This window comes from Parasteatoda tepidariorum, chromosome 5 (assembly GCF_982258835.1).
Source record: "Parasteatoda tepidariorum strain Cologne lab strain chromosome 5, Ptep-v5.0, whole genome shotgun sequence".
NCBI lineage: Eukaryota > Metazoa > Arthropoda > Arachnida > Araneae > Theridiidae > Parasteatoda > Parasteatoda tepidariorum.
Window position 1 is genome coordinate 42,966,312 of NC_141759.1, and position 13,063 is coordinate 42,979,374.

The 13,063-nt window shown below is 30.5% G+C and overlaps 1 protein-coding gene across 1 annotated transcript in view; it reads left to right on the top strand.

The window, feature by feature from the left end:
* The window catches only part of LOC107441899 (acetylcholine receptor subunit alpha-like 1), a 118,309-nt gene that overhangs the window by 63,558 nt on the left and 41,688 nt on the right, over positions 1-13,063 (top strand). Inside the window, exons 3-4 of the mRNA XM_071184889.1 lie at positions 7,681-7,790; positions 10,869-11,049. Of these exons, the coding sequence (XP_071040990.1) occupies positions 7,681-7,790; positions 10,869-11,049 (291 nt within the window). The remainder of the gene's footprint in view (positions 1-7,680; positions 7,791-10,868; positions 11,050-13,063) is intronic.

Sequence of the window (13,063 nt, forward strand, 5' to 3'; positions counted from 1 at the left end):
ATTAATATAATAAAATTTAAATAAATATTACTACCCTTTTTAGTTTTTTTTAGGTGCGTATGAGCCCTATATTAGAATTTTTTCGAAAAACTTACTACGAAGATTTCTTTGAGAATAATAACACACATATAGGCTGTCTTTTTACCCAAGATAAAAAAAAAATAGTGAGGCACAATTTATAATTTAAAACAGTTGGTTTCGAGCCGCAAAACCCACAACACCCCACAATAAAACAATGTTTAGCAGTCCTTTTAGTAATGTTAAAGAAACATACCATCAAATAATATTCTTATAGAATTTTATTGGAATTTCGAGTTTTGATAATTAATGGTACTTTTCATTTTATTTTACAAGACGTGTATACGCGTCATACGTACTGCAATAGGGTTATAGTCTGAAGTGTATATACACGTCAAACGCATTTAACTTGGTAATTGTAAAATTTGGTTAAATGAAAGTCTTAATTGACATTTTAGTTCTGGTTAAGCGATAGATATTTTTAAAAACATCGGCTTTATAAATTATATCAATAACATGGCTTTTTTTTAATTAACTGGTTATCGTAACTCATTCAATAACAATCTGTATGAATCGTTTGAGACGCTTTTTATCTCAGTGGTTTTAGAAGTAAAGTTAAGCGTAAATCGCATTTTCCATATTTCATAAAAGGGAAAACAGATCCTTAGACAAAAACGAATATTTTTAATCCTTTGTTGCTGATTTTTATTAAACATATTTTTTTATTATTTTGAATCAGTTTAGATCAAAATAAGTAAAAAATATTATAATTAGCATTTTAAAAATTTATGGTAATGAAATACCGGTGTCATCTTCAGGGTTAAAGACGAAATCTTCCAGATGCGGTGCACTTCTAAACAATGATTTTTCAAACATGCATTTATTTGCAGTTCTTCAGATCTTAGCGAAACAGTTATTCATCATTGAAATTTCTTTAACACGTTCACGCCGGGGTGACCCACCGGTGGGTCACGCTAGATTGTCTCATCTTGGCAGCGCACCGGAGTAAAAACTGGTAACAATAAATTTCATTTTTTAGTTTTTTTCCGGGAATAATAAAAATCCATAACTGCCAATTGTTTTTAACGGATGCAATTTTTGTATTGAATTGCTTCTTCGCCGTGATAAATTTCCTTACTGTGAATTGTTATTGTTGAGAATAGATTAACTCCTCCCGAATGTTATCTAATATTGAAATAGTACTTCTACCAGTATTTTCTCTTTACCCGTACCAGTATTTTCTCTTTACCCGTACCAGTATTTTCACTTTTCCCGGCGTGAACGTGTTAATTTACGAAATTAATTACTGAATATGAATGAACAAAAAAAATTTCAATCTTTTTTTTATTTATTTATATTTTAGTACAAAAATAATTCTGATAATCTGACGGATTTTCTTCAGTAACTATTAGACTGCATTTTTATAGTTAAAAAAGGCCAAAGATATATTTTTTTCTTCTAATTAGAGCTTCAGAAAAAAATATACAAAAGGTACACAGGCATTTCATCGGCGTCAAAAAGTAAATCTTTCTATAAACTATTGAATTATATAATACCTAATATATTGAGGAGAAATATATCTCAGAAGATCAATCTCTTTACGTAATCACCGATGATAATTTTATTCAAGTGCATGCCCGTTTTACAAATTAAAGCTATTGATCGTTGATGGATAAAATTGCAACCTCCTAATTCGCTCTTGCCATCTTCAATTCAGCATGATGCAGATAATGACGCAGCGCATCCCATCAAAAGAAGGTATTAAAAGCAACAGTTGTTATTTTCTACCCTGCCGTCTCACCTGTTGAGCCTCCTCACCTGTTTGGCTGTTACCACAGCAACACCTCGTCCCATTTATCCTTCTTCAAAAACAGTGGCGATAACAGCGATACAAAAGCGCCTCCTCATCGCTCTTCTAACTCCTCCTGTTATTCTAAAGAATTCGGAATGATTTCTTCCCCATCCCCCTCTTCTCGGAATGCACTTTTGGTGAATGGGGCTGAAGGGTGGACGAGAATCAAAACGGCTGTGTGAGACTATATTATGAAGCGTCGCTTTAACCCGCAGTGCTGAAATGCGCCGTTCCGGATCGATTCGGAGTTGGGAAACACCCACGGCTATCTCAAAAATGATGATAATCTACTCAGAAAAATCTTTCTGTACTTCGAACTAGCGCGACATCTTCTGAAAAATACAATAGCCTTCGAGGGAAACAAATAGAAATAACTTTAAATGGCACCTCTCTGGCATTGGTGCAATGAAATATTTGGTTGCTCTCACCCACCAACGAATTCCGTGTCTGCATTAGCCTTCAATATATATATATATATATATATATATATATATATATATATATATATATATATATATATATATATATATATATATATATATATATATATATATATATATATAGATAGATAGATAGATATTTACATATGTATGAAACATTCCTGGATCTCGTCAATAAGAAGAGAAATCTGTACTTGGAATTCTAATGTTTCTAAAAACATCTACATAAATACCATTTTTAATCAAATGAATAGAATTAAAAGAATATGTAGCAATGTTTATTTATCCAAAAAAACAAAAAGACAAACTCTTTCAAAATTTGATTAAAAAAAATAATGCATACCCAACTGAAGTAGTTAAATTCTATATAAAAGTATTGGGTTAATTGTATATTATTGCAAATGAATTTACTAAAAAACTCTTTTTTAATTTATATAATTTTTACCATGTGCAAATCCATTTTGGGCAAACCCGTGGCTAAAAATGTGTGCAAAACAGGCAATTCATGTTTTTTTCTTCTCTGTCTCTCTCTTTTTCTTAAATAAAAGTTTATTTTCCAAAATCATTAAAATTGTATAATTAAATATCAACCTTATTAATTATAAGCTTCTTTAAATTATCCAGTATAATATTACCTTGCACACATACATTTTCGGGCATAGTAACTACCAAATCAAAAGCGCTTCAGTATTGCAATAAGAACACGCTATAAAACAAAATACCTCTATTTTAGCTCTTACCTCAATTTGCGCTTCTGTTTTCATATTTTGTAATCTGGCAATCACATTACGAAAATATTTTAAATCATTCTTGAAAATTTTCCCGTTCATGTAAGTTCATTTGAATTCGCTACTGGCTTTAGAGATTTCGTTTTATGTTTTATTCTGTTTTTTCTTTACACTTTAATTTCTGTTTTTTACGGGACATTTATTACTTAATACGTCCTATTCTATTTTGTTTCAAAAAAATTTAGAGTGATTCTCACACCATTTTATTGATTCATTCACTCCATTATATATATCAATGCAACCTCAGTTTTAAGTAGTGCGTTTCGTACGTTATCTTGCTTTATACGTTTTTCTAACGGATCAAAATAAATTTTTCTCTACAAAGTTCGCACAATTTTTTTTCCTTCTCGTTATTAACTCTTTGTCACTTTTCTTACATTCTTTTCTATTTTATCTTATTGTCCTTCTCTCTGAGAGAGAGAACTTCCCACTCGAGCCAAAATCAAAAGGGTCGTGTAATGGACAAAGCATTGGAAGTGTGGTAAAAGGAAGGTATGGGAGATTAAATTGTAAAATTTGGGAGTGAAATTTTTCTCAGCAAGCTTTAACCATTTTATCTTGGGGATCATTTAAAGAACGTTACAATAAATTACTGGTTTGATAATCACTTCTTTCTCTCGATTTTGGTGACCTGCGTGATACTTCTGAAACAAAAACAACCGTTCTGGAAGCTCGGAATTTGATTTCCACTGCTTCAGACAGTGTCGAGTTAAGTGCATTGCAAATAGATTTAATAAAGCGTTATTTGCTTTTCGGTATCCAACGGGAACATTGATCCTTCTTAATAAAATTGCAGGTCTGTAGATCTCCAAAAGCAGATGGCGTATCCCTTTACTTTTCAACTCCTTCATTGTCTGCTACCGATAATAGTGCTGAAAACGATGATTTGTTGTTGTTGTTGTTCATTTATGTCGCACTGGAGCAGCACAATGGGCTATTGGCGACGGTCTGGGAAACATCCCTGAGGATGATCCGAAGACATGCCATCACAATTTTGATCCTCTGCAGAGGGGATGGCACCCCCGCTTCGGTAGCCCGACGACCTGCACGCGAAGTCGAGCACTTCACGGTAGCACAGATTAACGAGGACCAATACCGCACACCCTCGGTCCCTACGCAGACTGATACAAGTGGTCACCCACCCGCACACTGACCGCAGCCAGTGATGCTTGACTTCGGTGATCTGATGGGAACCGTGTCTTAACGATCAGTCCACTGCGGGACCTGAAAACGATGAAGATGAGCAAAAATGAGCAAGAGTTTGAAAGTAAAAATTACAAAAAAATGGAAACATTTGCAAATGTAAGCCATAAGGCAAATTTGCTACATGGAGAGTAAGGAGACAACTTTTCAAAAATATACTTTTATTTTTTTTACCCCAATTTTACGTTATCAATCTTCATGCGTTTTTTAGAGCTAGTCCGGTGACGGAAAACGTAGAACTGGTCTCACCACTGTATACATATATATATATATATATATATATATATATATATATATATATATATATATATATATATATATATATATATATATATATATATATATATATATATATATATATATATATATATATATATATAATACGAAAATTATAAATACTTTTGTATTAATAAAAGCAGTAAAACTATTTTCATAAATTGTCTTTGGTAAAGAATTGGTGCAGAGATATTCTTTTTTGGGACTTCAAGCCTGAAAACATACCAATTAATAATAATTAGATTTATATTTCAAAACAGTTATTTTTAACTCTTTCACTTCCATATTAGGAAGCATTAAAAGATTTTCCTTAATTCGTAAGGATACAAGGAATGCAAAGGCTGAGCCTTTTTACCTCGTTTTGTGTTAGTATTTAATGCTGGAGCAATTGTTTTCGCATGTCTCTTGCTGTATGATGTGTTCTATGTAAGATCTGACGGAACCATCTGGAGTTTTGTCCACCCCCCTCCCTTGTGGAGAGGGGATGTGAAATGTTATAGCCACCAGTCTACCCGTAAATAAAACTTATGAAGGAATAATTGGTTCAGGACTGAATTAATTAAGCTAATTGTAACCAATGATAACAGGGATGTAGCCCTGTTATAACATATATACATACCATCCAACTGCTACGGAATTTCCGTAGTTTCAGAAATCTTCTTTTCAGACGGTAGCAAAATTAATGTTTTAATATTTAAAAAAAAATTATTTTAGCGTAACTTGTCCACTATTACTTATAAAAGTGCAGGCCATATGGCTAGATTCTTAAGTTCTGATAAAAGTTTTATGACAGATCCATTTGCTTTAAAAATTTCTACTTTGGTTCGCTACCACTAGAAAGAATTATTTTCAAAATCCTCATAAGTTGGAGGGTATGCATATATATATATATATATATATATATATATATATATATATATATATATACAATTTAAGGTACATAAAGCAACAAGAATGAAAATTGAGGAGAAAAAATGCAAATTATATACAATTCCAAGTCTCAACAGTGCCAAGCTGCTAATGTTATAACCGGAAGAATAATTAGCGAAAATAAATTATTACCTAACATGAAACCGATACGAACGTTATAACAGGAAAAATACGAAAAGCAGAAAAAAGAAATAGTAAATAATCTAAGCAGCATCTATAACTTCACAAAAGAAAATACCCACAAAAGAAATAGCGCGAAATGGAAATTGAAGTAGAGGCACTGACAGAAATGACAACGTCATCATTTCTGCCGTTAGCGGTAAAATACCGCAAACAATCATACCTCCAAATGCTCCATGAGAGATAAGATAGAAGCCAAAAGCAAGTCAGATGAAAATTACATACTGAGATCTCCAAAATCGAAGTAGAAATATATAAATTTAACAGAAGAGAAATTCGATTTTTCGGATGAGAGTCAAGAGCCGCAGGTTTGAATTTAAAATTAGTTTGTTGCAAAATAGAGAACAAAAGATCTACGAATGAAATCTAGTTTTGAATAATATATATATATATATATATATTACTTACTTTTATAACTAATAACTCATTTAATGCCCTCCAACATGAGTCGGTCAGTTGGAACAGATATATTTAATTTACAACATTTTTCGTCTATAATAATTAGTTTACTACTGTATATATAAATAATTTAAACAAATATAAATTAAAGCCAAAGCTATAGTGGTTATGTTCTCCAAATAAATACTTTAGAAAATTCTTTTGCGGTTGGGAAAATATTTCGCAGAATCATTCATAATAATGTTTGATTTAACGACTATTTTTTTAAAAAAAAATATTAAATTTAAACATCAGAAGTATCATCTTTGCCCTGTTCGCCATAGGTTTATAAATATCGGAACAAATAGGAAAAGATGCAAATTATAAAAAATGCCTGGAATGCCTTATAAAAATATATATGGCTAGAAGAAGCTCATTAATATTGGGGGAAATAACTTCTGGGAAGAATAGAAAAAATAAATAGAAATTTTTCCCATATACCTACTTATCGTAAGTTCTTTTGAAGATTCTTTTCAACTCCTAAAAAACTTCAAGTATGCAAACAAAAATGGTCTGAGAGTAAACAGGAAAGAGAAAAAATAATAAGAAGATTGCAAAAAACCAAGGGTTTTTATTTTTATTCAAACTATACTAAACTGCATTATTTGCATATTCAGAAATAGCAACTTTTTCTAGGCTTATCAGAATTTATGTTTTATTCCTAAAAAATGATCTAATTATTTGATTCCTAAAATCTGCTTGTCGCTTCGCGGCCCAGGTACCCAATAAAATCGAAACACTAGTACTAGGACTAAAATCTGTAACTTGGCAAGTGTTGGTTTTTTATTATATTACCATCTTATATGCTATTTTGCAGAAAACGGAATAATTGGTATAGTTGCATGATTTTTAATTAATTATTTCGAATTTTGACTCAATTTAATTATTTAAGTGAAGAAATCCCTCCTTTATAGACCGTTCTTTTTTATCCCCTTAAAACGATAAAAACTTTTTATTATTTTTTACTTGAAAAAAATAAATCGTGATTAATAAATATTAATTTTGCGAAATAATTTGAATTTGTATTAGTTCAATTGTATGTATTTTGAAAATTCTTGATAGCTAACATTGGTGTCCCCTCCAATATTAGATATAAGAAAGAAATATATTTATCAGTAGTAGCGAACTAGAGCTGAGTTTGTTACAACAAATAGACTTCCAATAAAACCTTTATCAATAATTATGAGCAGCGTCCCTTTTTCCAGTAAAGGCAGAACTTTCCGGTAATCCTAATAATTTTTTTCGGTAGATACTTATATTTTCATTTTTAAAATAAAGTATTTTGTCATGCCCAACTATTTAAAAGATTTCTCACTAATCTGTTATATTTCGTCGTGGAATATTAGATTCAAATAATTGAAATACTTAAATAGAATACTTAAATTTCTTAGAATACTTAAATTTCTTAGAATACTTAAATTTCCTAGAATACTTAAATACTTAAATTTCTTAGAATACTTAAATTTCTTAGAATACTTAAATACTTAAATTTCTGTTTAACAGAAAAAGATTAAGGTTTTATTTATGAACTAATAACTTTTTTTTTCAAATTTAGGAATGGTCGGATCACAAATTAAAATGGGATCCTGACGAATACGGTGGTGTAACTCATCTTTATGTTCCAGCTGAACAAATATGGCTACCAGATATAGTTCTTTATAACAAGTAAGATACAATTATGTTATTCTCTAATTAGAATATGAAATAGTTTACATAATGTATTTTCTTTAACTCATTCTTATCGAACAAGGATAATGAAAACAAATAGTAACTACAACTTAAAGAACACCGCAGTTTTTAATTTTTAATCTGCATTTACGTACTATTACATTTTTGGTCGCCGCAAAAATCCATCACCACAGTATCTAGATTAGTATATTAGGAATCTACTATACCACAATATCTATAGTACCTAATACCATAATTAATTGAGAAACAGTGGAGTCAATAATATTTTGCTAATAGTAGCTGAAAAAAGTAGCTATATTTTTAACGTATAATTTATGCGAGTCAAAAATTAAGAATATGAATGGACAAAAAAGCTTTAAAAGGAAAATTGTGATTTAAACTTGACAATAATTAAAGCTATGTCAGACTACCTAAATGGCATAAAGTGAAGTATTCAAGACTTAAATCTGCAACGTTAACACAACGCAACCACGTGATTAGACAGAACCATGTGATTAGTTGCCAGTACCCAATAACCATTGGCAGTGAAACTAAGTATACTGAAAATTATAAAAATGAAAAGTGTCCAAAAACTTAAAAAGTGATCTAATTTTATTGATAGTGAATGAGTGATAGACAATTTTATTTTACTTTTTCGATTTAAATAACATGTTCTAACTAGCGAAATGAATTTAAAATCGTCCAGAATATATATCCAGATATGCCAACATGCTCCGCTTTGCAAAAAAGTATTTTTTAGTGGTAACCAAATTTAGGTTATTTTCTCTTTAGTATTTATCCTTATAAATAATTTTTACATCACAACACACCAACACAGCTCAAATTATTGTATGAAATGCAAATTTATGGTATATCTTTTAAAGAGTAGGCGTAATTATCCCTATACTTCTACCATACCTGCCAACCTTCATTCTTTCCGAGAATGGATTTTCGGAGTAGTTGTAAAACAATAAACGAAAAACAATCTGACTCAAAAATATATTTATACTAGGAGGCTTCGCCCCCTGCTCGCTGGCGCTCACCAACCCTCGGAACTGCTTTCGCAGTTCATTTCGGATTGCTTCGCAATCCAATGCTCGCTTTGCTCGCTCATTGGATACGTTCCTAACGTCTAGTTTTTGTATACTTTTTTGAATACTGAAGTTCCGAAAACTTTTCACTGTAGAAAATTCTAAACCTGTACATTTCAATATTAATTTGAAATTGCAAACAGTTCACATATTTTTCTTAATTACACTATTCTAAATTTCAGTTGTTGAGAAAAGTAACTGTTGTAAGTTTTGTTTTAAAGTATTTCCCACCGGAGGGCTAAAGCCATGTGTTGTAAAACAATATGAAATAGTAGTCTGCCACTGAACACCGGATGTAAAGCATCGACTTTGATGAAGATAATTTTGTATTTTTAATTCTCAGAAGGGCGCTACCTTAATAATATGGAATTTGTAAAATAAATGTATATATTTTTGATGGTTGATGAAACCCATCATTTTGTGTTTTCATCAGTGTTCAGAAGCAGAACAACTATAAGTTTTTTATTTTATCACAAAAATATAAAATGTATGAAAAACAAAGAAAAGAGTAAGAAAATTAGTATAGTCATAGAAAAAGTTAAAATTATAATATAGTATTTGTCAGTTAAAATAAAACTTTTTTTTAAGTCATTGCTAACAATTAAAATTTTTCTGAGACAACTCTTAACCTCTAAATATTATTTTTTTTATGTACACATTTCTAAATGTCAGTATTCAACCACAAAACAACTTAAAGTCCTCAAATTTAGCATGAAGTTGTAAAATGTAATGAAAGAGGGTCATAGCAATAATGAAAGTAGAAGTAAAGTCAGTACTGTAAAATTAAAACAATATTTTTAATCAATGTGCCAAGTTCTTCAAGAAGCAGTTGTAGAAGTAGGTTGTCTATTTAAAACTCTTTATAGAATTTCTTTAAGAACAAAATTGTTAATTTGGGCATTTGTCGATACAACACTTTTAGAATTGAAGGATTTGTTACGTCAAGCGCTCAGGTATCATAATTTTGATCTAGTTGCGCTTCTATGTCATTTTGATTTATGTTGCTAAGTTAACTTTCAAAAAATTCTATGGCTGGCAACAGCATTTTTATTTTTTAAGTTGTTCATTTTTATTTCTTTTAGAATTCGTTATTTTTTTAGCGAAATGTTTTTTAACCTAACAGAATTCTTTGCCGACTGTTTTCTCTATGAATGAAGAAAATAAAGTAAATATTTAACTGTTGTGAAAAGAATCCTATTTAGTTGTACAAAGTACTTCAGCCAAAATTTGGGAGCCACGTAAGAGAATTATATATATTAGATCAGAAGCACAACATTAAAAGGCAGAATGCTCTGATGTTTTCAAACCAAAGCAAACGTTGCCACCGACGGAAAAGAAATACAGCTAAAATTTGGGAGCCACGTAAGAGAATTATATATAATAGATTTTGATCTTGTTGAAATTCGCTTGCGCTTAGATTATTATGCTTTTATATATTTATTATAATTATTTATATGTAGTGGTGGTCAAGCTCATTTATAATTATCATTTTAATTCAAGAAGTTAATTGGAATAACCTGTGTATTGCTACCACTTTAAATATGAAAATAAAATCTTCGGGAAAATCCGGAAGAGTTGGCAGGTATGCTTCTACTATTCAATTTAATTCTCTGCCAATTCTTTGAAACTATTGCAGAAAGCGGAGCAGTTAGCATCTCTGCATTTGAACTCTATATCCAGTCATCTAAGGAAAAGTTAACTAAAATTTTATTTTTCATCTTATTCCACCGTAAAACAATGTTCTTTTTTTTGGCCCTGCTTGCATCCTTGTAAATCCCATAAGTTTCAATGTATTTTAACAGAACTTCATGGATGAATATTTAGTGCATTTCTAGTACTACTTAATAATATTAAGTAGATATATTTATTGTCATATTATATGTATATTGCGATAGAATCGTAAATATAAAAAGTGATTTTCTATCCTAAAACTTTTCCAAAATTAAATTACGGTACAATTATTTTTGTTTTGTTTTTTCCAAAGTGCTGATGGAAATTACGAAGTCACGATCATGACGAAAGCCATCATTCACAATGACGGAAAGGTGGTTTGGAATCCTCCAGCCATCTACAAGAGCTCCTGCCAGATTGACGTCCAGTACTTCCCCTTCGATAAGCAAGACTGCTTCATGAAATTTGGCTCTTGGACCTATGACGGTTACCAAGTAAGTTTATCCAACTACCTATAAAATTTTATTCGGTAGTGAAATGCTGACTTAGTCCTTTTTCAGCCATAATAACTTTCTTCATAGTTTTGATACTAGTCGAAATTATTTTTTGTAATTCCGATGCAATATGCAGGATAAAGAAAAAAATGTATTTTTTCGAGAGATAAAAAAATTATTACTCTTAATCAAAATTTGAAAGATGTTATATGCCTCCAGGGCCTATTAACTTAAGCAATCAGTCTGGCTTATTATACGTATTGCTGTGTATCATTCTTTACTGTGTAGCTGAGAGAGTAATCGTGCTACCCCAGAGGGTTAAAGTATGCAAATATTATATTGATTTATCTTCATGCAGGACAAGGGCAAAAATTACTTATTATAAAATAAAAAAGTTTTTACACTTAAATACAATTTGAAAAATTATATATGTCTCCAGAACCTATAGACTTAAGCAATCAGTCTGCCAACTTTCTACATTTTGTGTAAAAATATATTCCAGTGGTACCTATGTCTAGGTTTCAGTGTATTATTTTTTATACATTTAAACTTATTTTCTATACCACTATAAATTCATCATACCACTATAAATTTCTATAACACATAAAAGATATAAAAGTTTACATGCAACGCCACTTTGTACTAGATCTTTCGTAGTGACACTATCAAAACATTAAAAAATTTACTGAAAATTTTGGTTTTTAAACGTTTACCACAATATAAAACATTTTACCAAACGCGTAGTAGTTGGCAGGTCTGGTGGACGTAAAACCCCAGACGGTTGAAGTATACAAATTTTTATTATGACTTAATTTTTGATTCCAATGTAATATGCTGGATAAGGAAAAAATTCTTTTTTTTAATGAACTAAATAAGTTATTACACTTAAACACAGTTTAAAAAATGTTATGCGTCTTCAAAGTCAATCAACTTTAGTAATCAGTCTTGTTCATTATTCTTATTGCTGTGTATTGTTTTTTGCTATGTACTATGTATTGTTTTATAAAGTACGCGTGCGGCACTTAACAACTTAGTATTAATAACTTAGTATCCCATATTTCTACACATTACATACACAGTATAACACAACAATTTACTCGGACCGCGGTATGCGAGTAACCACAAGGGGTCGCTGCCAAAGAACTAGTATTTCGCTAATATATAGTGAGTAGGGCAACCCAGAAACGAGCAGTATTACCGGAACGCTTGGGTCGTCTCTATAACAGAGAATTACACTTTTATTTAATCAATTTACTGATTAATTACAAGCAAATCAATTTTGTATATACATTCCTAACTATTATTTCTTATCCTCATATTTTTTCACTTTTACATATTTCATTTAACGCATACTTACTCACGTATTTTAATCTCGTTTTATTATTATTCTTGTATCTGTATATTTTATTACCTTATTGATTATTTAATAATACCGACTATTTTCGACATATGATTAGATCTTACGCTATGACCAATACGCAATCGTGACCACTAATTACTTTGGTGTAAAACCATCACCTCTTACATCAGAAAGCCTCCTCACGGTTTCTAACAAGTAGTCTGCGCAGACTATTTAAAAAGTGAACAGGTTGTGCGTATGAACCCAAATTCTATTTTTAAAGTCTGGTCTCCTGAGGCCAATAACGGCCCTCTTGCCATTCAAAAAAAGGCAAGAGACAGATTTCATAAAATGCTACAAATAATGGCACATGTTAATTTTAAAAGAGACTGAGAGAAATTTTTCATATATATTTAACCCTTTAACGGGCCCTTTATTTCTAGTAAAGGTAAATTAAAGTATTTTTGGAATTGAAATTGTTTTAAGAACAGTAATTGATATATATGAAAAAAAACTCATTTAGTTTATAAAAATGCCATTTTTTTGGTGATAAATATATTTAACATGACCTATTAGGAACTTACTGACTTATATTTTTCTTTATTTATAAAATAAACTCCTTAAGTGCTACAAACTTCAAAAGGAATTATGTATTTATAACTTTTATACGTTTTT